At 40.0% G+C, this 25,120-nt stretch overlaps 1 protein-coding gene across 2 annotated transcripts in view; it reads right to left on the bottom strand.

Annotated features, from left to right (window-relative positions):
• Nucleotides 1–25,120, bottom strand: part of EPC2 (enhancer of polycomb homolog 2) — a 73,404-nt gene that overhangs the window by 42,720 nt on the left and 5,564 nt on the right. The window contains exon 1 of one of the 2 annotated variants that reach the window (XM_054972488.1): nucleotides 24,419–24,799. The exons of the other annotated variant lie outside the window; for it this stretch is intronic. Within the exon in view, the coding sequence (XP_054828463.1) occupies nucleotides 24,419–24,571 (153 nt within the window). The 5' untranslated portion in view covers nucleotides 24,572–24,799. Of the gene's footprint in view, nucleotides 1–24,418; nucleotides 24,800–25,120 lie in introns of those variants that run through there. 2 annotated transcript variants of the gene reach the window in all.

The following is a 25,120-nucleotide window of genomic DNA, read 5'->3' as shown; positions in this document are numbered from 1 at the left end:
AAAATTGATTATAGGCTATGAAGTTCCTCTAAAACCTGAACTAATCTTATTGAACCTTGGACGGATAATGATTTACCATCTGCTCCTAAAGATCTTATAGCGTCACTACTTTTTATAGCCAAAACTACAATAGCATCCACGTGGAAGAATCCTTCAGCTCCTATCATTGCGACTTGGCATGATAAATTATAGGACCTATTTTTTATGGAAAAAATTTCATACAATCTCAAGTTAATGGATTCGACAAAGTTATAATCTAACTTCTGGAATGGTTGCCGGTTCTTGACTATTTGACATCTTTTGGACTGAAACCGAGATTCACCTACTCCTTTGACCCCTTCAACCTTTAAGAAACATCTGGCACCATGTACAAGTTGCCCCCAATTATATACTGCACAAAGTGGTCATCATCTGTGTAGATGCAACTTAATTGAATCAATTGTGGTTTATAGCAAATTCAGTTATATATTTATGGTTAAAGGTACCTGTTTTGAGAAGGAATGGAATTTTGAAAACATTTGAAACCCAGTTTTAAAAAAATGGGGGGGGGGCTGTAAGTTTTAATTCCTGATCACAGAATCCTACAAGGGGAGACTGGTAGAGTCCCTGCCTCACAACTCCTTATGGATCCATCAACTGTTCAATTTCTGACCCCTGGGCCAATAACAAAAGTCACAAGAACGAGGGAAATTTCTTCATTCCATGCAGAATGAAAGCCAGAAATGTGTAGTGGTTAGAGTGTTAGATTAAGATCTGAGAGAACCAGGTTCAAATCTCCACTCTGGCATGAAAGCTTGGTGTGTAACCTTGGACTTGTCACACACACACACACACTCAGCTTAACCTATCTCAGATGGTTGTCATAAAGATAAATTGAAAGACAGAAGAATTATGTAAGCTACCCTGGGTCCCCATGGGAAAGAAAGGTAAGATATAAAGCAAATTAAAATAAAATTAATGCTAAGGAAAGTTAGAATTCCAACATGCACAGTCCTCATTCTGCCAGCTGACAAGCTGAACAGAAGCAAATGGCTTGGAGATTTCATTCAATTTATAAGGTAACTGAGGGAAAGAATAAGTTCCCATATTACTGTGATTAGCGGTCAAGTAGTTAGGGGAAAGGGAAGGGCATGCTCCCTCACCCTGCAACACCACAATGGGTTTATAACACTATACCTTGCAATATCATTCCCATAGCCCAAGGAGGGGGATAAGCTCCTTCCAGTCACACCACCCAAAAAAGTGATATAGGACTTTTCCCCTCGTTTGGGGAGTGGCGTTTGGTGGGTGGCCACAGAGGACAGCAAGAAGCAAATTCATGCCAGCCCCCCCTCCCCCATCCTAACAACAGCACTTCCTCCAAACCTATTTAATGGGCATCCTACCAGCATTACCATTTAAACCGCATAGAGAATACGGTCCCTAACAGTTTGAAATATCCTGTAACTGAAGAGGAACCTCATGAGGTGCACGCCTCCTGTATAGTGCAAAAGGGAAAGTGTAGACTTGCGACTGGGTAATTATCTTCCTGTTCAGCCCTACAGAACAACTCAATTGCACTTCTAGGTCACTGCTAAGTTCGGCAACTAGATGAGCAAGAAACTGTTCATTTCTTCAGGTTTCTTCTAGTGTTCTCTAATAATGGTCAATTACAAATGGAGATGAGTTTACCACTTTTTACTGAAGTTATTTCCCAAATGTTCATCCCCCTACTGAGAGATTCCTTCTGGACTCCCATCCTGCTCTGCCAGAAAAGGAGCATGCCACACTAAATCAACAAGCTGAGACTGTATCACAGTCATAGATCTTGTTGACATTTTTTCCAGAGTTATTACACATATTGAAATGTACTCTTAAAGCCAAAATTTAAAATGAAGAATTCTGTCATGGGGATAAGGTACACCTCTGCAATTACATTCTACAGCAAGTACAACAAGACAATATGTTATGGGAAATGTTACGGGAAATTTTGGAGGCTGCAACTTTGGAACAAATTTTTCCCCTGATCAGTTTTTTTAAATGGCTTTAGAAAACATTCTACATGTATAATAACTTTGCAAAATTTCAAGAAACTTTATGGCTATGATGCAATAATTATTTTCCAACTTTTGCTGATTGCACATGGAATGACCCAAATTGTAATTCTTAAGGGTAAATATTAATTCTCTAATCCTAGTGAATCTCATAATTCAGTTTCATATCTATGGTTGCACAATTTTACTCAGGCTTGATTTTAATGAGCTGTTGATTGGATAGAAAAAATTAGCTGTATGACTTTACATATACTCACCATCAACTTTTAAACCAGGCCTAAATTGGCCCACTATGCACAAAATGTAACATTCCTTGATTCCTTTTTAAAAGATGGGCTAAAAAAGAAATGAAGTGGTGACATTAGCACACTAGTGCAACACCCACCTTTACTACAGATCTCCAACAATCTAAATTTGCCCACAAAATGGCTGGGAATCCAGTTTAGACAAGAGGCTGGGTGTGTTCAATGACACACTAGGAAGTCAAACAAACAAACAAACAAACAAACAAACAAACACTAATAAGTCTTGTTTGCTGACCAGTATTTTGCTTAAATGCAGTTTAAGTCAGGGGTCTTTTGCTACCTCACAACTGGCGTCAGGCAGGCAAGGTTAACTGATTTGCCACCATGAAACAAGCACAAAGAAAGCTGAAGATTAAAGATGGGAACGAACCAGGGAAAAAACCAAACCTTGTGGTTCATGGTTTGTCACATTTCACAAACCACGAATCTCGAACTTTCACGAACCTGCCCCAATTTGCAAACCAGTTCATGAAAACAGCACTTCCAGGCCAACCAGAAGGTCACTTCCGGGTCAGCATAAGGTCTGCAGAAAGTCCATCCCTGTTGCCTACAAAACTGATTGATCAGCGCCAAGCTGTCTGCAGCGACGAACTGAAAAATGAACCAAATGAACTGCCCTAAAGTTCGTGGTGGTTCGTCAGAAATGGGCCCCGACGAACCACCGGTTTGCGAACCATGAACTGGCCTGGTTCGTGATGAACTTTGGTTAGTATTTTGGTTCATGCCCATCTCTACTGAAGACCCTTTTAATCAAGTAAAAAGAAACATAACAAAGCCCCGAGTTTTATTATAACAAATATTAAACAAGAAATTAATTTTAAACCCAAACATTTCATGACTAGTTTTTTAATCTAATAGTTTCATTTTCAAAAGAGATCTGGAAGCTAAAAATATCCCCTTCACTATGGAAAAGCCAACAAAAAATGTAGTAGTTTGCAGCCAACAGCATTCACATGAAACGAAGGTTTCTAGAAGGTTATGAATTGTTAATCCATAAGTTTTGAATTGAATCCATAAATTGACAGGGATCCAACTGGGCATGTTTATCTGACTTAATTAGTAAACAAAACTTTTAAAATATGCCATATTATTTTTAAGAACTGTATAAACAGACTGCCAAACTGTCTTGTTGGCTGGGCTTTACCCAGAATCTCGGCATGTCACCCAGTGCCTGTTTAGCCCATTAGCTGAAACAGATTTCCAGCTTTTATTTTTAAAAGCCAAACAAATCTCTAGGCCATCTACATCAGAGATACTTTTATTTACTCAAAATATTTAAAACTGTTAAAATACATCAAAAAGCTGTCCTAAATAAAATAGTCTGCAGCTGCCTCCTGAAGCTAGAGAGTGAGGAGTCCAGGCACACCTCCCTAGGGAGATTGTTCCACAATCATGGGACTGCTACTGAAAAGGCCATCTCCCACATACCTGCCAACCCAGCTTCTCTGGTTGCTAGGATAGTCAGGAGGGGCAGTCAGGAGAGCCCCTCCCTGTAATCTCAACTCTCAAGCAGGAATATGGGAGAAGACGGTCCTTCAGATACCCTAGTCCCAAAACATGTAGGTCTTTAAAGAACAGAACCAGCACCTTGAATTGGGCTCGGTAGCGGTTTGGTAGTCAGAATAGTTGCTGTACTATCCAGGTCAATATGAATACAGTTCATGAATAAATATACTGGTCAACATGAACACAGTACAGATATCAAACCTAAATATAGTTTTATGCTTTATTTTATTTAAAACTTTATTAAGCCACCTTTCCACCCAACTGAAGGCAGCAAACAATAACATTAATAACAGACTTTAAAAGACTTATAACACTTAAAACAATTACAACAAGATACACAAAAACATAAATAGGAATTTTAAGGAAAGTTATTTCAGGCCTTAGGAATTTCCAAAAGGTTCCAAAACCCCCCACAATCTCCCTCTTAGAGAGAAAAAATTAATTCCTCACCCAGCTCTATCTGTAAGCTTGAAAACACCAGAAAAATATGAAGTAATCTTAGTTTTCAAAACTGGAAAATCGTATTAGATGTTGCAGGAGCAATTCAAAAGAAACAAAAATGAGTGACGTTACCTAGTGGACAGAGAACATGAAATCAGTCCCAGTTTGTAAGGGCCTACTTGGAGAATCCATCTCCTTTATTACTAATTCACACATAACAAGTATGTTTCAGGTGAGTAGCCACGTCGGTCTGTAGTTGAAGAGCAAGATTCGGGTCCAGTACCACCTTAAAGACCAACTAGATTTCCAGGGTACAAGCGGATTGAAAGCCAAAATTCCTTTATTCAGATACATTTAGAAGTGGAAATAAAGCCCTACATACTTCTAAACATATCTAAAGGGAACTCTGATTGCAAGTATGATATTTATCTGTAGAATTTGCTGAAATTGGAAATAATTTGGCTTACCTAAAAACCTAAATAAAAGTGATTGGTTTTTAATTACTTTCTTTTTACACAGCCACATAACAAACATTTTGATGGGATTTACTAATACTGAATGCTCATAAAAACATTAAAGCCCAAACTAACCTTTTATGCACAGCCGGACTCTTTTTGGCTGTATACTCTGAAGAACCAGTATTATTCCTATTACTTGATGATCTTCCATGTACTGTTATTTAGCATATGCTTTGATTGAGTATACCAATAAAAAGCATAGCCAGGTTCTGCAACCTTGGGGAGTGGGATAGAGCAGCAATATAGCCAGCCATTGGAACAGAATCTGTGGGTGGATCCAGCAACCCATCAGCAGCAAGTGCTTATGGTCTTGGATCTTGTCCAGTCTTCCCTTCCCCACACCACTGGTTTACAAACACTGGAAAGCTGGGATCGCAAAATATACACAAAGTAATAGCCATATGGGTCAGTGGGCTGCAGTTAAATAGGAGGAGTAAAGGGGTGAAATAATGCTTTTTTCCATTTCCATCTTTGCTAAAAAAAAAAAAAAAAGGAGAGAGTGATTTTACTCCCTTACTTCACGTGGGTTCTATTGATCCCAGAAATCAACTTTCCCAGGATTACAAAAGACTGCTGGAGGAAAAGTAAAGTGGTAAAGCTCCACAATCCTCATGAGTGGATTGCTGGATCCAACTTTCTGACATTTCCTGAGGTTCAGTTAACTCAGTTGAGGTTGCAGACTGACATAGCCATCTTGAGTTTTATAATCAGTTTACTTGTTAACAAATTCAAAATTTTCCTTGGCAACTACTTTTTTCCAAACAGTCAAATACTTTAAGACAACTCTGAAGCATCTACTTTGCTTATATTGTTTAAATTGTAGGGGAAAGGTTTAGGCAACTGTTCTAACACATTCATTTTAGCACACCTAAGGAATAATGCCAAATATGACACTGTTGTCCACTACACTGTTGCAACAGAGTTTAGCTTTCATTAAAGGTACGAGTTTCACTTTCACTGCTTATAGAAGCAATTATTTTCTTACCTCCCCACCAACCATTTACAACTAAATATGCGTTTGATACTTACAAGCAAACAAACACACAATATCAAAGGAATAATCTTCTGTAAAACATTAAACGCAGTTTTGAGATTGCCCTATCTGGCTGGTATTTTAGCTGTTAATTATGTTGTTGTGTAACTTTGTGAAAATGAATTTTTTGAAACTAGTAATTTTCTGTGGAAAAAAATAGTTACAAAAATTTACTTTACATTTTTTTTCACATCACTATGTTCTCACAATTTTATCTTAGTGATGAAAAGAAACTTTCACCAATGCCACCAGAAAAAAAATCCTGAAATTGTATCTGTGTGCTCATGGGAGTGCATAGGAGCAGTCAGGGGCACCACATGGGGTGAGAGGTACACATTATTGGGGACCGGAGGTCCAGAGAGGTCTGGCCCATACTGCAATCCCTATTGGAGGATAATGTGGAGATCATACCTGGAGATATTTATAGAAACTTAGTTCCTTGTCTCTATATATGTATTGTCCAGATCTTGTGAGATTTGCTGGAGTCACTCAGAAGCAGGCTAGACCAGCAATCACAAGTAATATTTGCAACTGTTGGGCTTCCTGGGCCTATCAAATCAAGAAATCCCAGAGTTCCTTTTGTACAGGCAAGAGGAGGGACGCCTGGTGGAAAGAGCAAAGCAAAGCACCTTAAAACCATGGGAGTAATTACTACTGCTTCTCTGGGTAGGGTATGCAGGCCAAAAATATATGCGTGTCTAGTTCACTCATGAACACAAACACCATGCTGCCATATCTGGTGGTGGCTATAAATACAAAGCAGGCAACCAGAAACATAGCAATGGTAAGGAAATGGAACAGGAAGAAGCTTTTAAAAAAACAGTCTATGCTTCAGTTTCTCAATTCAGACAAGCTGGCTTTCTGCAGATAGGCAACAGTAACCAAGGAAGCAGATGAACAATACCAAGATGAAAATGATTTGACTACAGCAACTGAGTCTATGGCAACTAATTTTTGATGAAGTGTGCATAGCCCTATGGCCTCTTTGCACACTGCCAGTGACCACAGAAGCTGGAAAAAAATTCAGCAAGCTACCACTCACCCAAAACTGTAGATGTTCTACAAACGGGCAAGAACAACAAAGGCACCTAGTCATCTTGTCTGTTGAGTATGAACTTGCAAGAGGAACGGGGGGGGGGGTGGCTTTGCAATGAAAAAAGCCAGAAAATAACATTTTAAATTAATTGGCCTAATCTTGGCAGACACTGACAGGATAATCCCTTGTTAGTGACCAACAGGTTACAAAATAGTTAGCAAGCGTGTAGGACTCCCAGTCTGGGTGCTATTATTAAACAAAAGCGGGCAATTTTCAGAAATGAAGAATATGTCAGAGTAACTGCATAACTAAAACTTTTTTGTGGTTTATGAAATTGTATGTATGGGATGAGAGAATGTGGAGTTGGTGTGTGGGTGGGGCGTTTTACAAGTTTGTATTGGGCTCCAAAAATAATGTGTGGGCTCTGTGTGCAGTAATATATTATACAGTTGTAACTCACTGGCACTCGTAAGCCCATCAATGAACCTAGGAAAACCAGTATCTAGAATTACACTGTAAATTGAAAAAAAAAAGCAGAAATACTAGAAAACACAGAACTTGAAACACAGCCTGTCTTAAGCACCAACTAATTGGGTTGGTGACTGTTTCCATACCCAAAGAAACAGTCCACAGCACAGGGCTAGGAGCAGGCAAAAGAAAACAAGCCAAAATTCAAGAGAATCTTGGAGCCAAACTACACAAGATGAGTTACACGAGACTATGTGAGTGTCTAGAATCATGTCTGCTCCTACCTGCCCATGTCCATTTTACCCTGGGTGAACATGCGCCCTGTAGCCCTAGTTCGTGCACATGTTGGGGAACTGGTGTAGTCGTGGTTACAAGTGTTCATGGTCATAATCAGTGAGGCATCATTGCAGAGCGTCGATTTTGGGTGGCTTCCACTTCCCTCTTTTTGTCCTTAGATCTAGTTTACACACAAACTGTTTTGCTTTTAATATGGAATGTTTTAAATTCTCCTGTTTTCTAGTTGATGTTGCCGTCTACCTATTCCTCCTTCCTGCACCCTCCTCTCCCTGTAACTTCCTCCTCCTCCTCTCCATGAAGCGTATTTGGTCAGGATAAGGGAGAGGTGGGAAGATCAAGGCAACATGATTGAGTATCTGAGTAAAAGTTCAGAAACGTGCCTGATACATGAACCTAAAAGGATGGGGAGGGTACCTGTTCTCCAGTTTGGCTCAGCAATAAAGGGCAAATTGAGTAAAATGTGGCCATTATTTCCAATGGGAAATGTGATTCAGGGCTTTCCAGGAGACTGAGGGGGGCATTTTAAGACTGAATTTTACCAAATTTGCAGGGGACCTAGTTCTGGTTGTTATCTAAAGACTCACCAAGTTTCATGAAGATTGGACTTCAGGGGGCCACTTTATGGGCCCCAAAAGAAGGTGCCCCCAGCTACCTTCAATCGCCATTATTCCCTGTGGGGAAAACTAGGGAAGCTATGTCGGGGGCTGGGGTGGCATTTTGCAAGCAAAACCCTCCAAATTTGCAGAAGACCTACATCTCACTGTCCTCTAAAGACCCCCTCCAAGTTTCAGGGAGAATGAACCCTGGGAAAGGCATGATCGATGGGTTTCCCCAGTTGCTGTCATTTTCTCTCCACAGTAGTAAAAAACGGGGTGGCTGATGGCACCTACTTTGGGAAGGGGCTCGAAAATGACCTCCCCACGGTCCAAAGTCCACCAAATTTTCAGGAGACCTACTCCTCACTGTTCTCTAAAGATCCCCCAAGTTTCAGGGAGACAGTGACACTGTGACACAGTGACTGTAACACTGAGTGATCTCTGTCTTTTGGTGCTACACCTCTGAAGATGCCAGCCACAGCTGCTGGCGAAACGTCAGGAACTACAATGCCAAGACCACGGCAATACAGCCCGGAAAACCCACAACAACCATCAGACAGGAAAGAGTTGATTCTGGCTGACAGCAAGAAACACTTCCGTGGCTTCCAAAGTGGGGATTGCCCATCCCCTTTTGCATAGATGCCCCCTTTCCTGGAGGGCCAAGCTGCAAGATCTCAGCAGAAGTGTAGAATCGTTTTTCCCCAATACATCCAATTAAGTAAACAAGTTTCCCTCTCAGAAAAGCTGCAGAAGAAGATTTGAGCATGCGTGAAGAGAAGGTGCATCATGGGATACCATCTCTCGTCTGGGAGGAATGGGGAAGAAACACACGCCAACCCAAGCATGGGATTGAGTGCAGTGTGGCCTTGGTGTGCAAGTGAACAGGAAAGCAACAAGGATACTCGTGTAAGTACATTCACATGTCATACGCTTGTAATTCGTCTTGTGTAGTTTAGCTATTGGTGAAGAGCTAAGAGGCAGCAAGAAAGTTGATTCTTACAACAGCAATAGGGCATCAGAAAATATCCAGACCTTTGGAATTTTATATAAGGCCCTGAGAGGCTGAACATGGATCCAAGCAAAGCCTGAAAGATTACGAAGAGCTGAGAACATTGGGATGCTTATGCCTAACAGCTAGTCAAGGAGAAGAAATAAAATACTGAGATGGACAAAAAGTATTGTGACCCTTGTCCTCAATGGGAAAACTTTGCAATAATGTTAGGAAAGGATAAGCATATAGTTTGTGTATAGCTAGGAACTTCTGAGTTACTGCAGGCAGAGAAAGCAAGGATTCAAGAATTTCCTAAACAACAGCTAGAAGCAAGACTACAATTCTGTTTTATTACTGGCAGTTAAAAGGTATGGGGAAATAGTACAACTCTGGAGCACGAGAGACAGCATTCAGTGAATGGTATCACCTACTATGTCTCCCAATATAGCAGTAGCTGGCATTCTAATCTGTCTCCCTTACCCCAGGCTGTGAACCATTAGTCTTTCTCTGGGACCAAGAAGGCAATTATTTAATGCTAGGTCTCAACCAACCACATTTTAAAATTTTGCACAGGAGATTAAAAGAGGAAGACTCATTCTTTGTTACAAGCATCCAGTAACACTTGTTGCAATGAAAAACAAAACTTCAGTATCCCCAAGCAACAAATTAAAAAATCAACTTTTTTTTTTTTATAGAATTCAGAAGTGCTGTTAGGAATTGATCAAACATGGCAAACCCATGCCTCAGTCACCCACCTTTCAACTCACATAGGAGATCCAACCAAGATGTACACACTGGAAGGACTCACAGGGCTCTCAACAATTCTGCACTGTCCTCCATAAAATCTGCCTTCCAGAACCACTGCATGAAACATTCAACTTTTTTAAAAGGAGGAAAGTCTATTATGCAGAAAAGGAAAGGAAACCTTTGAAAGGGAAATATGTGACAAGGAAACACCTGCACCAGTCTAAAAACTAATCCTGTTATGGGAAATGCCTCATGCCACTGCTAACAGCAATATTTTAATTTAATTCCTCCTTAAAATTGAGAAGAGTTATCAAACTACTATCTAAATGCACAGAATAGAGGGTCTTGAATAAGTGAAACAATTCTTCAATAATGCTGGAATCAGGGTGGGATGGGCAAGAGAGCAAAGTAGGGAGGTACAGATTGAATTAATGTAACAACTATTTCCACGCTCACTACTAAACTTATTGGTGGAAACAGAAGTTTGTACTAATTGCCTCAACATTCAACTTTTAGTAAATCCTATCGACTCAAGAAGATATATTATAGTCAGTCAAGCAAGCCTTTATTGGCATATATAAAATACAACATTTTAAATACAGAGACTCCATACAAAATGAGATTAAAATACAGATAGGAGCAGGGCAACAGTGCAGCAAAACCAGTACAGAATATTACTTGTCAGGGCGTATAGCCACGGCACTGTAGAGAAACTTTGCTACTATTTCAGTTATTTCCCCATCTGGGTTGTCAAGCAGGAACTGAACCTTAAAATCATCAGAAAACTCTGAAAGTTGGGCTAATATAGGATGTAGAAGTTCCCGGCGTGGCGCCAGATAAAAAGGGCACTGGAGAAGAACATGGGAAACAGTTTCAACACAGTCCCTCAAGCAAGGACAACACCTGCTATAATAAGGAATCCCATGAAATCTGCCAGATAAAATGGCTGAAGGAAGAACATTAAATCTGGCAAGAGAAAAGGCTCTACGTAAATTGGGAGCCAGGAATTGGTAAAGGTATACTGCTGGGAAACTTACATTAGGGAAAATCCCCATGTTTAGGGAGAGCAAGTTCTATTAGCAGAACTATAGAGAGTTTGTAACTCTAATCCCAAAAGACTGGATTTTATTTTTGAGAAGGCCTCAGACTCAGATAGCAGGAATAAAGATTCTACAGATAAGTTCAAGGAACTTATTTTAGCTTCAATACAGGCCTACCGACTAGTGTTGGCAAATTCAGATAATAAATGGTACGTATAACTGGGAAGATAAGAATTAAAATGGAGTTTCAACCAATATTTAATAGTGTGAAGCCATGCCTTAGTGGCCATCAAATTCTGACCGCACTCTAAGCATAAGGCAGCATATGGAACACACATGGGAACCCCCATGATCTTACGCAGAAAGTTAGATTGAACACGTTCAACTGAATTGTTAATAGCATCAATCCAGAGTGGGGCCCCGTACAATAACTGAGCTCCAATTTTAGCACTGAAGGCTTTAAGAGCAGCAGGCACATATTGGTTACCTCGATCAGAAAAATAAAAGCGATATATTGCTGCAGCATTAACTTTGGCTGTATTAATAGCCATCCTACTACGGTGGAAGGTCCAAGTAGCATTGGATTGGAAATAGACACCCAGGTATTTAAAGTGCTTAACTTGTTCAAGTCTATTAACATTGACAATTCAGTTATGCAGTTTCCGGGAATTGGGAAGAACCAACACCTTACATTTTTCATAGTTCAACTCCAGTCTGTTGGTCACACAGTATTCAAGGCAACGGTTCAATAAACAATTCAATCCAACACAGGAGGAAGACAGAAGAACTGCATCATCCGCATATAATAACAAAGGGATAGAAACGGAGCCAAGTCTAGGATTGTGGCCATCAACCAGTGACAAAAAAGGGGTAAGATCATTTTAAAAAAGATTAATTTTAAAAAAAGATATTATAGTGTCATCCTAGCCAGTTATGCCCCGTCAAAGTTGATAGGCTCAGAAGGGTGTAACTGCTTAGAATAGTATTGCAATTTTTAAAAAATTACTGTAGCACAAAAAGTATCATTTAGGCTGTACAGGGCCCTTGCAAACTGATGTATATGGATGTGACAACGTAAGATATAAAGATGAGAAGATGTATCCCAAGAACCGTATCAGGACAAGGATAATGCAAGCCCCACTGGCCAAAGCATTCCTCTGATTTGGGACATACAAATAAGGATTTAAAATTCTGAACTGTGGAAGGGATTCCTGGGTCAGGCACTGAGGTCTGTGGAAGACTGAAGACAGGCACGTGGGATTTATACCAGAATAATTTGGCAACTTCAAGTTGCCAGATCTGAGGACCTTGACTAGATACGTGTGTTGAAATAATAACTTTTAATACAACCATGGCTAGTTCTTGTCATTATGTATTTCTATGGTTGTACATCTGGATTCTGAGGTAGGGTTTTTTATGTTTAAGCTTAATTTATGCCGAAGCTGCATTAATAGTTGATTTATTGTTATATGTGGACATTGAGCTTTCTAAATGGATAAGGAGATAAAATAATTCTTTTAAAGCTTCCAAACCTAGAAGAGAGTTGTTTTGTTTTAACAGCTACATGTGCATCTATTCTTTAACTGAGTAGTCTATCTTCTTGGTTCTTTATAAGAGTAAAGAACTTTATTTTGGCCATACAGATTTCAGCAGAGACTTTGAGTGTGTTAGCCATTTTGGCAGTTTAAATTATTTTAAATCCCCAAGTATAAGTTTGACAGGCAGCATTTTTATTGCCTGTAAGAGTTCTACAGGGGTGCCTTGTCTTTTTCACCAAAGCCTTTGGCAATGCAAATCTTAATAATCCTAAAGAGTTCTTAATTTTTAAACAACCAAGATACTGTTGAGTAATGAAAATTAATTATTATCTTATAGCTCCAACCCTAAGACTATCCTGAAAATAAATCTCCAATGAATAAAATGGGACCTTTTTTTACAGAATACTTTTTATTTTATTGATAAGATTAAAAGCCCAATAAAAAGGGCAGAGAAATAGAAAGTAAAGAAAAAAGAATACAAAGAGAGAAAAAGAACAAAAATTGAAAATAACAAATATATATATATTTCATTTTCCATTCTTTTCTCTACAACACCTATCATATTTTAACAATTATACTTTTATTTTTAATATCTCCAAAATTTACCTTTTCAATACTGCCCCCCTTCTATTTATTTTTTCCAAATTTATCTTCTTAGAAATCGAAACCACAAATCATCAGTTCATTTCTCCTCATCTCACGCAGAAAGTCAGTAAGAGGTTTCTAATTAACCATAAAGGTAGACAATGTTTTATATCTGATCAGAGCTGTAAGTTTAGCCATCTCCGCTAACTCCATTGTTTTCACACTCCAGTTCTCGACTGAAGGCAATACTGTATTTTTCCATTTTTGCGCATATAAAAGCCTAGCCGCTGTGGTCATATACAGGAATAAGACACCATGTTTGTTTTCCGTTTATCCAATAATCCCAACAAAAACGCTTCCATTTTAAATTGTATATTATTTATTTATTACATTTCTAGACCGTCCTCCCCATCGGCCGGGCTCAGGGCGATGTAACAACATACAATTTATAACACACAGTTTAAAACAATAAAAACATTATAAATAAACATTTAAAATATTATTCCATGTACAATAAAATTTCTCAAATGGAGGGTATAAATATTAAAATTCAGCATTTTAGGCGCAGGGCTTGGCTCTTACATAATGACCTGTGTCACACTTTATGAGCTCCTGCATGGGTGGTGGACGGTCTTCAGTGGTATGGCCGGCAAGAGGACAGCCTAGCCCCCACCAAATGCCTGGTGGAACATCTCCATCTTGCAGGCCCAGCGGAAAGATAACAAATTACGCCAGGCCCTAGTCTCCTCAGAGAGTTCCACCAGGTTGGAGCCAGGACTGAAAAGGCCCTAGCTCTGGTAGAGGCCAGACGGACCTCCCTGGGGCCAGGGACCATCAGCAACTGCTTATTAGCTGATCGAAGCGACCTCCAGGGAACATATGGGGGGAGGCAGTCCTGAAGGTATGCTGGATCCAGTCCGCATAGGGCTTTATAGGTCAACTCCAAAACCTTGAACCAGACCTGGTACTCAACTGGTAACCAGTGCAGTTGACGGAGGATAGGTGTTATATGTGCCATGACTGGAGCTCTGGCAACAACTTGTGCAGCTGCATTCTCAACCAGCTGCAGTTTCCAGATCAAGCCCAAGGGAAGCCCCACGTAGAGCGAGTTACAGTAGTCTAATCTGGAGGTGACCGTTGCCTGGATCACTGTCGTAAGGTCATGGGCCGACAAGTAAGGGACAAGTTGCCAAGCCTGTCTTAAGTAAAAAAAATGAGGATCGAACTACTGCTGCGACCTGTGCCTCCACAGACAGGGAAGCATCCAGGACCACCCCCAGGCTCCTAACTCTCAACATTGGCGTAAGCATCGCTCCATCAAGAGCAGGGAGCTGGAGTCCCGCACCCATGGACCCTAGACCCACATGCAGGACCTCCGTCTTCATGGGATTCAATCTCAACCAACTCTGCTTTAACCATCCAGTCACCACATCGAAGGCACGAAAAATGTTGATCTTCGACATTTTTCTTATCATCATATGAATTTGTGACTAATTTTTTTTTGCTTTAGCGCAAGTCCACCGAAGATGATAAAATGTTCCTTCATGTTGCTCACATTTCCAACATTTATTTGACATACTTTTACTCATTTTTGTTAATTTATCAGGAAAGATATACCACTGATACATCATTTTATAGAAATTTTCTTTAAGTATGGAATTCAAAGTGAATTTGAAACCCTTTAAAATGTGACTTACTTCTGAGTGGTCCTGATTAGGATTTCCCCCTGTATCTATATTAATAGCAGAACAAATTTCCACTAATCTCCTGATATTTACATTTTTAGATTATATCCTATAAGCTTTTTGCTGGGTATGGGCCATTTCCATTCTTAGAAATACCAGTGTTAACTTTTACTACATCTAGCTCTAAAATATTTGCTAATATTAACTGGCTTGTCTATGTGGTGATTTATTTGAAATGGTTTTGTACAGACTGTTGGACACCGGTATATGTATCTGCACAACATGCTGTCATCAATGATGAAGAACTTTTAGTTAAAATGCATTTTAGTTCAGCATTTTTAATGAAACACATTTCATCATTTTTTTTTAATAAGGACAATATTTATTCTTTTTGTTTGAGGTTGGTTGAAACATTTTCTCATTCTTTCATTTACTTGTGTATCTATTAACTGGTGCAGGAGCTGAAAGTAACCATTTGTTATTTCTGGCATGGCTGCTTAAAGGAGAACAACAAGGTTATCAACAATTATCTTTAAAATGGGTTTTGCCATCCCTAGGATGTATTGTAATCTGCCACCTGCCTGCTCACCTGGGGCAAGCAGAAGTAGTCCCTACGCGAACAAATCGCACCTGGACACTTCAAGCGCTTCTGGTGTCCCTCCCAATCTACAAACACGCAATTATAAAATACTAAAAACAGAACTATTACAGATAACACAATGGCAATTCAACATAACTTAGTCCAGGGATCCCCAATCTTTCTAAGCCCATAGGCAACTTTGGAATTTTGAGAAGGACTGGTACCACACTGAAATGGCTGCTGCTACAGGCATAACGAAATGGAACACTCGCCTCCTTGCAACTCCTGAAGGGAGCCTGAAGGGGAATGGAACCACACTGAGCAAGGGAAGCGCAGGTACCTAACAGTCCTTCTAATCCTCTAGAGGCTGCCTATTATTGCAGCCATGAAAACCCCTTTAATTTGAATGAGGGCAGCCAATAACAAGCCCTGCCTCAAAATGACTCACTTTTTGAAAAGCTTACAGGGCACCATGGTGGCCCATGGACACCACTGTTGGGGAACCCTAACCTAGTCTCTCATGTTCATTTTCATCCTAGATCTTATATAGAGCACACTACACAAAATGTTTTTTCAATCATGAGTTTGCATCCTATACTCCTTTGCATTCTCTGTATTCAACACTCTCTTTGCCATCTCTATGAGCTCTGTAAAATACCTTGAAAACACACACCTTGATGGATCACAATATGGTCAACATCATCAGGTGTTCTGTTTTCAGATAAATCTCTCATATCACAATAAGCCATCCTAGGTGTTTGGTCACACAATGCTCCCATTTTATCCTTATAACCACCATGAGGGTGTTTGCCTGTGTCTGAACTAAGCTTCCACTACTCCAAAGGAAAGATTTATCTTTTCTTTTGGATAGTGTTCAGCAATTAGTTCAAGACCTGTCAAGCAAAATTGTTCTTTGAACCGTTTGCTTATCAGTACATTTATTTGTAAAAGGTTCTTCATTGCTTTGCCACTTCTAATCAAAGTACTTAGACACCTGTTAGAGTTTTTCTTTTATTGAAAATACTCTCTATTTTTTTAATGAAGTAAGTAGTTAAAAATATATGATTATTAATGAGTCCTACAAAAATAGAACACAGAAAGGCAATCAGAATTAAATTTGCTAACATTTCCTAATTAACTCTTAAGTTTAAAATAATCAAAGTTCTTATGAAATGCATTAAGATTTTCATAGTTTACATTGCAAAGGTAAGAATCTCACCTAATCTTCACGAGATCTCTTCCAATCAGAACTCATTATCTAGATTAGCATGTTTTATAGGTTATCATATGCAAATATAAGATCTTTTCACGTAATATCATAAGCAAACTATGATTGGTTTAATGCTTCATTGAATATTCATAATTTCTATTGTATAACCTTCTAATTGGCCAAAAATGTTATAGCTAACTTGCAAAACAAAGCCATAAATCCGTGAGAAATGATAGGAAGAGTTAAGACACTAGATCACTATTGGTCCAGTCTCTGATAAAGAAATTTTAATCTAGATGGAATCCACTATTTTTAATTAGCTGTCAAAAGATTAAAGCGCACCTGTTAGTTACCTAACACTCTAAAAAAATGCTCAGACAGTTCATGAAAAGTTTAAGAGTTCACCTACTATGTATTAGTTTAGTATTGATTAGTATATTGTGTTTTAATATATATTATTACAACAAGGGGTAGGTTAGATTGAGAGAGAGGGGGGCTCAACATGACTCAGAAACCTTGAAGGCAGAGTGGTGACGTGAATCACATTTCTGTGGTCATAGGTGACCACTCTAACATTACATCAGATCACCGGAATGAAAGTGGACCCCAACGAGAGTCTATTTTTTGGTACCATGGCTAATACCAAATAAAACCAACCTCCACAAATTTGACTAACCCAATTAAAATACACTGACAATAGCAGCATTTGCCTCATCTTAAGGTAATGAGTCCCACAAATTAATTTTAAGAAGTTGTATAAAGTACCGGTTGTTGTCTGTACTGAACCGACTGGAAAACCTTAAGTCCCATGGGGGAGGGGAATCCCACATCCCCCTTTGCTTGTTGATTTCCCCCCTAAATTCCCCTAACACTTTTTCCCACAATTAAGATGCTCCAATCACTTGATCCTCATAGGTTTCCTTTCCTGTGCTGCTTACCTAATATTGTTTATGATGTGATGTTTAAACGTGACTAGCCACAGTGACTACCACGTCTTTTCTAAAGAAACTCAGTGTAATATTATGATACTCAGATTTTTCAGATGTATTTTAAACCTCTATGGCAAAAGGTTTCCATTTACTCCTGCTCTTATTTCCTTTTTTAAATGACTTAGAGTGACAAGAAGATCTGTCCTCTTACTCAATGACTTGTAAGTTTGCTTAAAATTTTCAGTGAATGTTATTAAAAGCTTATAGAAAAACCCAAGTATGTACCATGCCCACTGATAAAAATTCCTGAAAATTTGGTAAGGCAGTAATTCCTTTTGAAGAAACCCTGCCAGTTCTTTCTCAAGAAGGCGTGACCTTCTATAAGATTTCTAGACTCAACAGTGCTATTAGTTTACACATGTCCATGGGCTATATGGGCTGGCTGCAAGTATGTATCTCTCCTGGCCTTACCCTCTCAAAACGTCCCATGTACAAGTAAAATCATCAACTATTTATCATACAGTTCTTCAAAAAGTCTATAGAATGAATGACATTTGGCTCAGTGATTTGTTACTTCTGGGCAGAATCCTTTGCCATCTGTATCTGACATAATTCTTTAGAAGTGTTCCTCAATAACAACTGAGCAGCATTTTGACCATTTAAAGGAAACTACAAAAGGCAAGTCGGCTTTCCTGTCAAATGTGCATGTGCTGTCTATCATTTATTTTATTAAAGACTTTTTAATCAATTTCCAAACTTCTTGAAAAATCTTTGAGTCTCCTAATTGTACATACATGCAACCTCTTAATGAAATTACTCATATTTCCCTTTTCATGATTAAAAAGATTGTGCCGGACCTTCTGGGCAATTTCTATTGTGATTGCAGTACCCAAGTGGTTCAACTGTACTTGTATCCTGTGCAACATTTAAGAGCAAGTCAAAGAGTCACCTCTCTGCTTGTACGTTTAGTGGTCAGAGATGTTTGTAAAGGACAAGCTTGCTTTCCACTTCATTACATTGAACTAAATGGGTCTTATAATTACTGGGCAGTAAATATTCTATGACACAATCACTTCTTGCATTCAGAAATTATGCTTCCAGCACATCTGTGCCAAGTGTGGTTGTCTTCCTCTGTTCCCAAGGAAGGTAACATTCAGTTGCCGAAAGTGAACTCCTTTTAGGACAACTAACAAAAGAGGAGTGCAGAATGAGTTTGTGCTAGTTCAGATATCTTGAAACCCTCCACAGAAGCCTAACTCTGAAGAAGAAGCTCATGGCCACAAAGAAACGCTCAGCTTTCTACAGCAACTGTGTGAGAATACAATAAAACAAATGGGTGAACAGATATTTACATGTTTCTCTACCATCATAGCCATAGCAAATCGGACATTACTCCTTCCACGAAGGTATGTCAGTTTGGAGGACTTCAGAGCATCTGAATCAGCACTTTATTTAGCTCAGAAAGAATATAAAACTTAATTTCCAAACATGAATTTCCCTTTGTGGGTGGCTTAGCTAAATGCGCTTAGAGGTAGTGAGGACAACAGTTCAAGCAGGGGCTCTTTCTGATTTTTTCTTTTATATTAAAGAAATTAAATAGCTAATTGCAAAACTGCCATCAAATAGTAAAACATGTTTTGTTAATGTATATTAATAATTATGGGCTCTTTTTTAATCTACCTGGTAAATATCAGGAAAAAATCTCTAAAACCTACTAAATGTCTGCATGTTATATGGTTTTAGAGTATTGTTATTAAAATACAACCACATTTCTTTTTCAAAAAAGTTTATCTTTATAACAACATAGGGAAAAACAATCTCAACAGATTTTAAAAAGCAATTAGAAAAAAATGTGATGAATTCTGTTTTAATTCAAAGATACTAAATCCATAGATTTAAAAATATTTACAAGGTTGCATCAGTATCAATGATGGACAATTGTAACCAGAATGGGTCTCATAATCGGATTCTGATATCAAGGCTTAATGTTGTCAACTGTCATAATAGCAGTCCATCACTAAATACATGACATTATATAGCATGGCAAAATCAAGCCTGAAAGAGAGGGGAAATTTATATGAGTGGGAGAAAAAATGCTACAGCACTTCTACCATTATTAGATCAGAAATTTACATCTATCTATACTGAACCTATATTTCGATTAAAGACTGATAAGTTAATTACATCTGAGAGCAATACATCTAATTTACAACAAAAGAAAGGCATGATATGTCCTTGGGCAGTTTCATGTAACTATGTCAATAAAAGACAGAGAAATTGCAACATTAGATGTAGATCATTAGATGTAGCTTACACTACTCACTTAATGTAAAATTCTGCGTGACTTTAGAAGACCAGTTTCAAAACAAAGCTGGTAATTTTATGAAGGATCCATCTATTTTTGTGGAGGGGGTACATTTAATAGTACACAACATTAGAAAATTGTTTTATTACCACATGAATTTGGGGTGGGGACTAATTTTTGTCATCTGGGAACTGCAACAATTACAGAAAAGACACTGAGCTGCATGGAATTGCAAGTTTGCCCAATTTCCACTTGAAAATGGCTGGGTTTTGCTCTCAACATGCAACATCAAGAACTTTACTAAAGACTCTACAATGATTTTTGCCCTGAAGCTTAATTTATTAGGAGCACAGCAAGCATCCTTTTAAAGTGCACCATCTCTTCAGTACACTTGAGAACACTTTGGTCTATATCACACAGATTAACTTGTGAGGGATTGGTTAGAGAATGTGCAACCAATGGACTAGATCACATTTAGTTCTGTTCAACACTATGGGACAAATTAGATCTGAGTGTCCTCATAGACAGGGGCAACACCAGGATTTCTGGTGCCTGAGGCTGCCCCTATGCACGCGCACAGAATGCGCGCTCACCTGCATCCCGGACTGCGTGATGACGTCACTGCGTGTGATGTCACCATGCAGCAAGCCGGCCCCATTGGCCAGCGGGCAGCTGGGACGGCGCGTGGAGGCTGCCCATGCTCCCAGTTGGGCGCGGCAGGTGGCTGGGGAGGTGCACGTGTGTCCTCCCAGCCCTCCCGCTCCGTTGTTCCACACACTGCCCTGGACGCCTGCCGCGTGTGTTGGCGGTGGGCGGGAGGGCTGGCAGGCTGCAGCAGCTGCAGGCCAGGCACAGCAGGCAGCCAGGGCAGCACACAAGCAGCTTCCCACTCAGCCACCAGTGCCGCCCCCTCCAGCGCTTCAGCACTCAAGGCGGGGGCTGGACCTGCCTCAATGGGTGTGCCAGCCCTGTTCATAGATGCCACCATTTTTTAAAAAAATTAAATGCTATGAGGGCCCACTATTGCTACAGTCCACAGTGTGGTGGGCTGAAGTGCTCTTGTCCCTTCACCCCATGCTTTAACAAGGGCCCAACACACAAACACGGCTGTTTCAGCCCTTGAAAAGGCACCTGGGAGGGGGAGGGTGGCACAAGAGAACCACACTGTGGGACCAGTCAGGATCAGGCAATCACTATATTTCTAAATGATTTTAAAATGGCAATGGTATCCTCATGGTAGCCATGAGGACACCATCATGAATACTTTAGCCCTTTGATTTTCCAGATCTAAACTGACGAACTGAAATATGGAATTATTATTTCAGAAAACTAATTATATAAAATTATTGGGAATACAAGTTACACTAGTATAAGGTGCAAGCAAAACTTGATATTACAAACAATATCACAAGTTTAAAATAAATGTGCTTCAACATTCTGTCCTGCATGCATTCAGGATTCAGCACTAACAAAACAAATAATGTCCAAAAAATATACAAACATATCAACAGAAGTAGTAATTTACGGGCATTTTAGGGGAAATGGCATAGTAATCTTCCATCCCTTATTAGGACACTAACCAATTAAAGTTGAGGAGGGAGGGTTTTTAATTGGTGGCAGTGAAAGGGAAGAGCAGAGTTATTTTTCAGACACGCTGGTGTGTAACTACAGTAGATAAAGAATATACAGGACATCCTTTCCTTCAATCAACTAGCTAAAGATTTGTGCTGTCTCAAAAGACACTTAAAGCAGCATTTTGGAGACAAGCTAATACATTTAAATACAACTGATTAATAATTACTTATAAGGCAGATAATTAACTAAATTTTAAAGCAGTTGACAGCTATGATAACTTTAATCTATTATGGCAAAAATAATTACCCTAAAAATCCCCCCAGAAAGTTTCTATTAAAGCTTTAAATTTTCCTATTAGACCATCACCCTTCTTCCACTGTCTTACATGCATTGATTAACACTTTTTACAGTTCAACTACTGTGCCACACCAAGTATTGTTTGCAGAATTCTGACAATATCAGGTTTCATTTCCCAAAAAAGCCACCAAACACTAATCCTAATGAAAATGAACAAACCTGAAAATGTGTGTGCAAACTCAAAAAGGCAAAGCAGAGGACCAGAATATGACAAGAAATGGTCAAACAGAATTACTTCTGTGCCATACAGAGAACATTGCCTATGTCTAAATTTAACAGTTGCAAAATTGGTTCAAACCAAATAACCTTTCTAAACAGCATGCTCATTAAGGAGAGAATATTCATCTATGCCAAAAGCTCTATCAAACCACTGCCTTAGAATACAATCCTGTGGCCTGTTAACAAAACACACTGCCATCAATAACAATTACAAGCCAAAAAAAAACCCTTAATAGTTTTCCATATACAGACTTATTAAAGAAAGAAAGGTTAATTTAAAACATCTATGTTCATGTTTATTTCCTCCCCATGTCAACTATCAAATCTAATTGTAATCTGTCAAAAAGCAGCCATTATATGTCTGTCAAACACAAAATATACCAAACAACTTACCATGGGGATGCAGTCAGATCTAATTTACCTCACAGTCAAGCCCACTACATTCAATAGGATTTCAGAATAAACACACTTAGTTATGGGCTGTAAAGCTACTACAGTCTCCTCAAGCCAGTTCTGGGGAGGAAGAATATAAATTCTCTGAACTGGTAAATAATAAAACTGAAAACTGCTGTACACTTAAGTTGGCAGTTTGGCCCAGCAGGATAGACTTTCACCTCACAGAGGGCTCTAAATTATATGAAAGCTTTGTAAGCTAAGGCACCTTTCAAAATTATCAGTAATAAAAAAATGCAAAAGTGTATATTCATCTTGTAATAACTATTTATATAAAAACAATATTATACAGAAAGTTTTCAAAAGATAAATTTTAAAGGCAGTAAAAATGTACAATTTTAGACAATCCGAGTTTCTGCAAACTGATAGTATGAACTGCACTAGTAAAAAAAGAAAAAATGACAGTCATATATATAAGGATTTACATTATGGCTTGCTAAAAGACATATACATATATTAAATCACCTTCAAGGAACACCAAAATACAGCTTGAGAATTAACAGCATTGAATACATTGTATTATAGATTGTAACTCAAGAGGAAAATATAAGATCAGAATCATGAGTTATCAACAGAAGACAAAGATGCCTTTCTGCTTTAACAGTTAAACAAAAAGCCAATCACAAAATGTTCAGCCTCTTCTACTTACTATAACCTCAAGACATCCAATCCAATACACAGTGGGCTGGCACTAAGGCGGAGACCTCTCTCTTCATTGAAGAATTTCTTGTGGGTATATTTACTATCACTCTGCATGCAACCACACAGGGGAATAGTTTGTACACAGTAAGCCATACTCAAATCTAATAAACACAGGTCCCCGTTTTTAAGAAATACAACAGCAACGAGTTCACTCAAGCAGCACCAACATTACGGACAGCAACTATTCCCACTACAGGGCTGCATTATCTCTTGAACACTCTGTGATACTTAGAAGCTGTCCACAAATAATTGTATAATTTTACACGTTCAACACTAAAAATCATTATACTGTAACAGTTCATATATGATATTTCACATGTGCAGCACATTATATCCCAAGAAAATGTCATTATGTAAAGATACGATTCATTTTCATCTACATTTGTGGACAGCTCATCTTTTGGAGACAATTCTCTTCTGGCTCAGATCTCACTTTTGCTTTAGCAATGGAAAGGAACAAGAATAGTGAAATAACATCTGACTGTGAGTGTAAACGTAAAGTACATAAATTAAGAGTATTTCTTTTGCAAAGCTCATGGATTAACCAAAGCCACTGACAGCTTAAACTTCTCTTCCCCACAACTTGGAACGAGAAGTATAGGCTGTCAGAAGAAAAGGCCAACATCCAACCACAGAACATATTAATATGGACACAATGCTCTTCCATTAAAAAAAAATAGATGAGACTCTTTTTGATTTCCCACAATGTAGGTCTCTGCTACTTATGCAGAATAAGCCACACTTCGAGAGTAGCCAGATTCAACTCCATAATACAAATAAGGTCTGCCACTCGAAAATCTACGTGCTACGATAAAGACTCTCCCGCAACCAAGAGGTATCTCGGATCTCAAGTTGCCGCTTTTGCAGCCGAACAGCTTTCATCACCCAAGCAATACACATAACTGAAGCGCTAAAGACAAGCTCCGCCAGGAGCGTACAGCGCGCACCCTCTCTCATTCAAGGACGACTTTTACGTTCGCCTCCTCTTACGCTAGCGTAAAGGCCTCCCCTTCCAACCACCCCCCACCCGCTAATCAAAACACTTCGCGAGTCCTGGGGACGCAAAGAAGATGGCGGAGCAAGGCCCCGCTTACGGCGTCGGAGGAGAGTTTACGCTGCGCTATTTACGTAGGACCCCATAGGGAGCGTGCGGCGCTGCGGCGAGAAGCGTGCGTAGCGGCGCTTGGTGAATGCCAATGGCCTATTTCCCGTGAGGGGAGGGGGATGTCTGATAAACAATGGTGGGCCCCCCCTGCGCGGCAGCCTTACCGATTCCTCCTCCTTTTCCATACCCGTGGGCATCTGCGGCACGGCCCGGTTGATGGAGACGCAGTCATTGAGGTCGGGCATGTCCTTGCCGCGGTAGATGGGCAGCGGTTTGGCGGCGTCTAGCGCCCGGGCTCGGAAGGAGAGTTTGCTCATTGTCTCCCCCTCACAATAACACCCCGGGGCCGGGCTGGGGAGGTGGGGGGCGAGGGGGACCCTCACTACGGCCTCGCCGCCGCCTCCCAGCCGCTCCCGAACCCGGCCCGACACACCATGGAGAGCCCCGACGCCCCGGAACAGCTCCCACGAAGAGCCGCCCGCAGCCCTAGATCCGCGCCGGGCTCGCTCGATCCGCTCCCTGCGCCATGGCAAACATGGCGGACATTAACCAAAGCGGCCAGCGATCCCGGCAGCCAACGCGAGAGCGGGGAAAGGAGGGAGGGGGGAGAGGAGAGAAAGCGAAGGGGGGGGGAGGAAGAGAGGAGGATGCGCGCGCAACCTCAGCCGGCGGAGAGATTCGGGACCCGAGTCTGTTTCTCGCCTTCCTTCAGAAGGCTGTTGAGGCTGCGGCAGCCCAGTCGGGCGACAGAAGCTGAGGGGGGGAAAGGCGTTGCTGTCCTGTCATGGTGTTATCCGCCGCAACTTCACTTTTCGTCCACGTAGATTGAGGATGAGACTCAAAGAACCGATCACCACCACTCCCCC

This window comes from Eublepharis macularius, chromosome 2 (assembly GCF_028583425.1).
Source record: "Eublepharis macularius isolate TG4126 chromosome 2, MPM_Emac_v1.0, whole genome shotgun sequence".
Classification (NCBI taxonomy): Eukaryota; Metazoa; Chordata; class Lepidosauria; order Squamata; family Eublepharidae; genus Eublepharis; species Eublepharis macularius.
The sequence above is the reverse complement of the archived record's forward strand: the minus strand, read 5'-3'. Positions and strand labels throughout refer to the sequence as shown.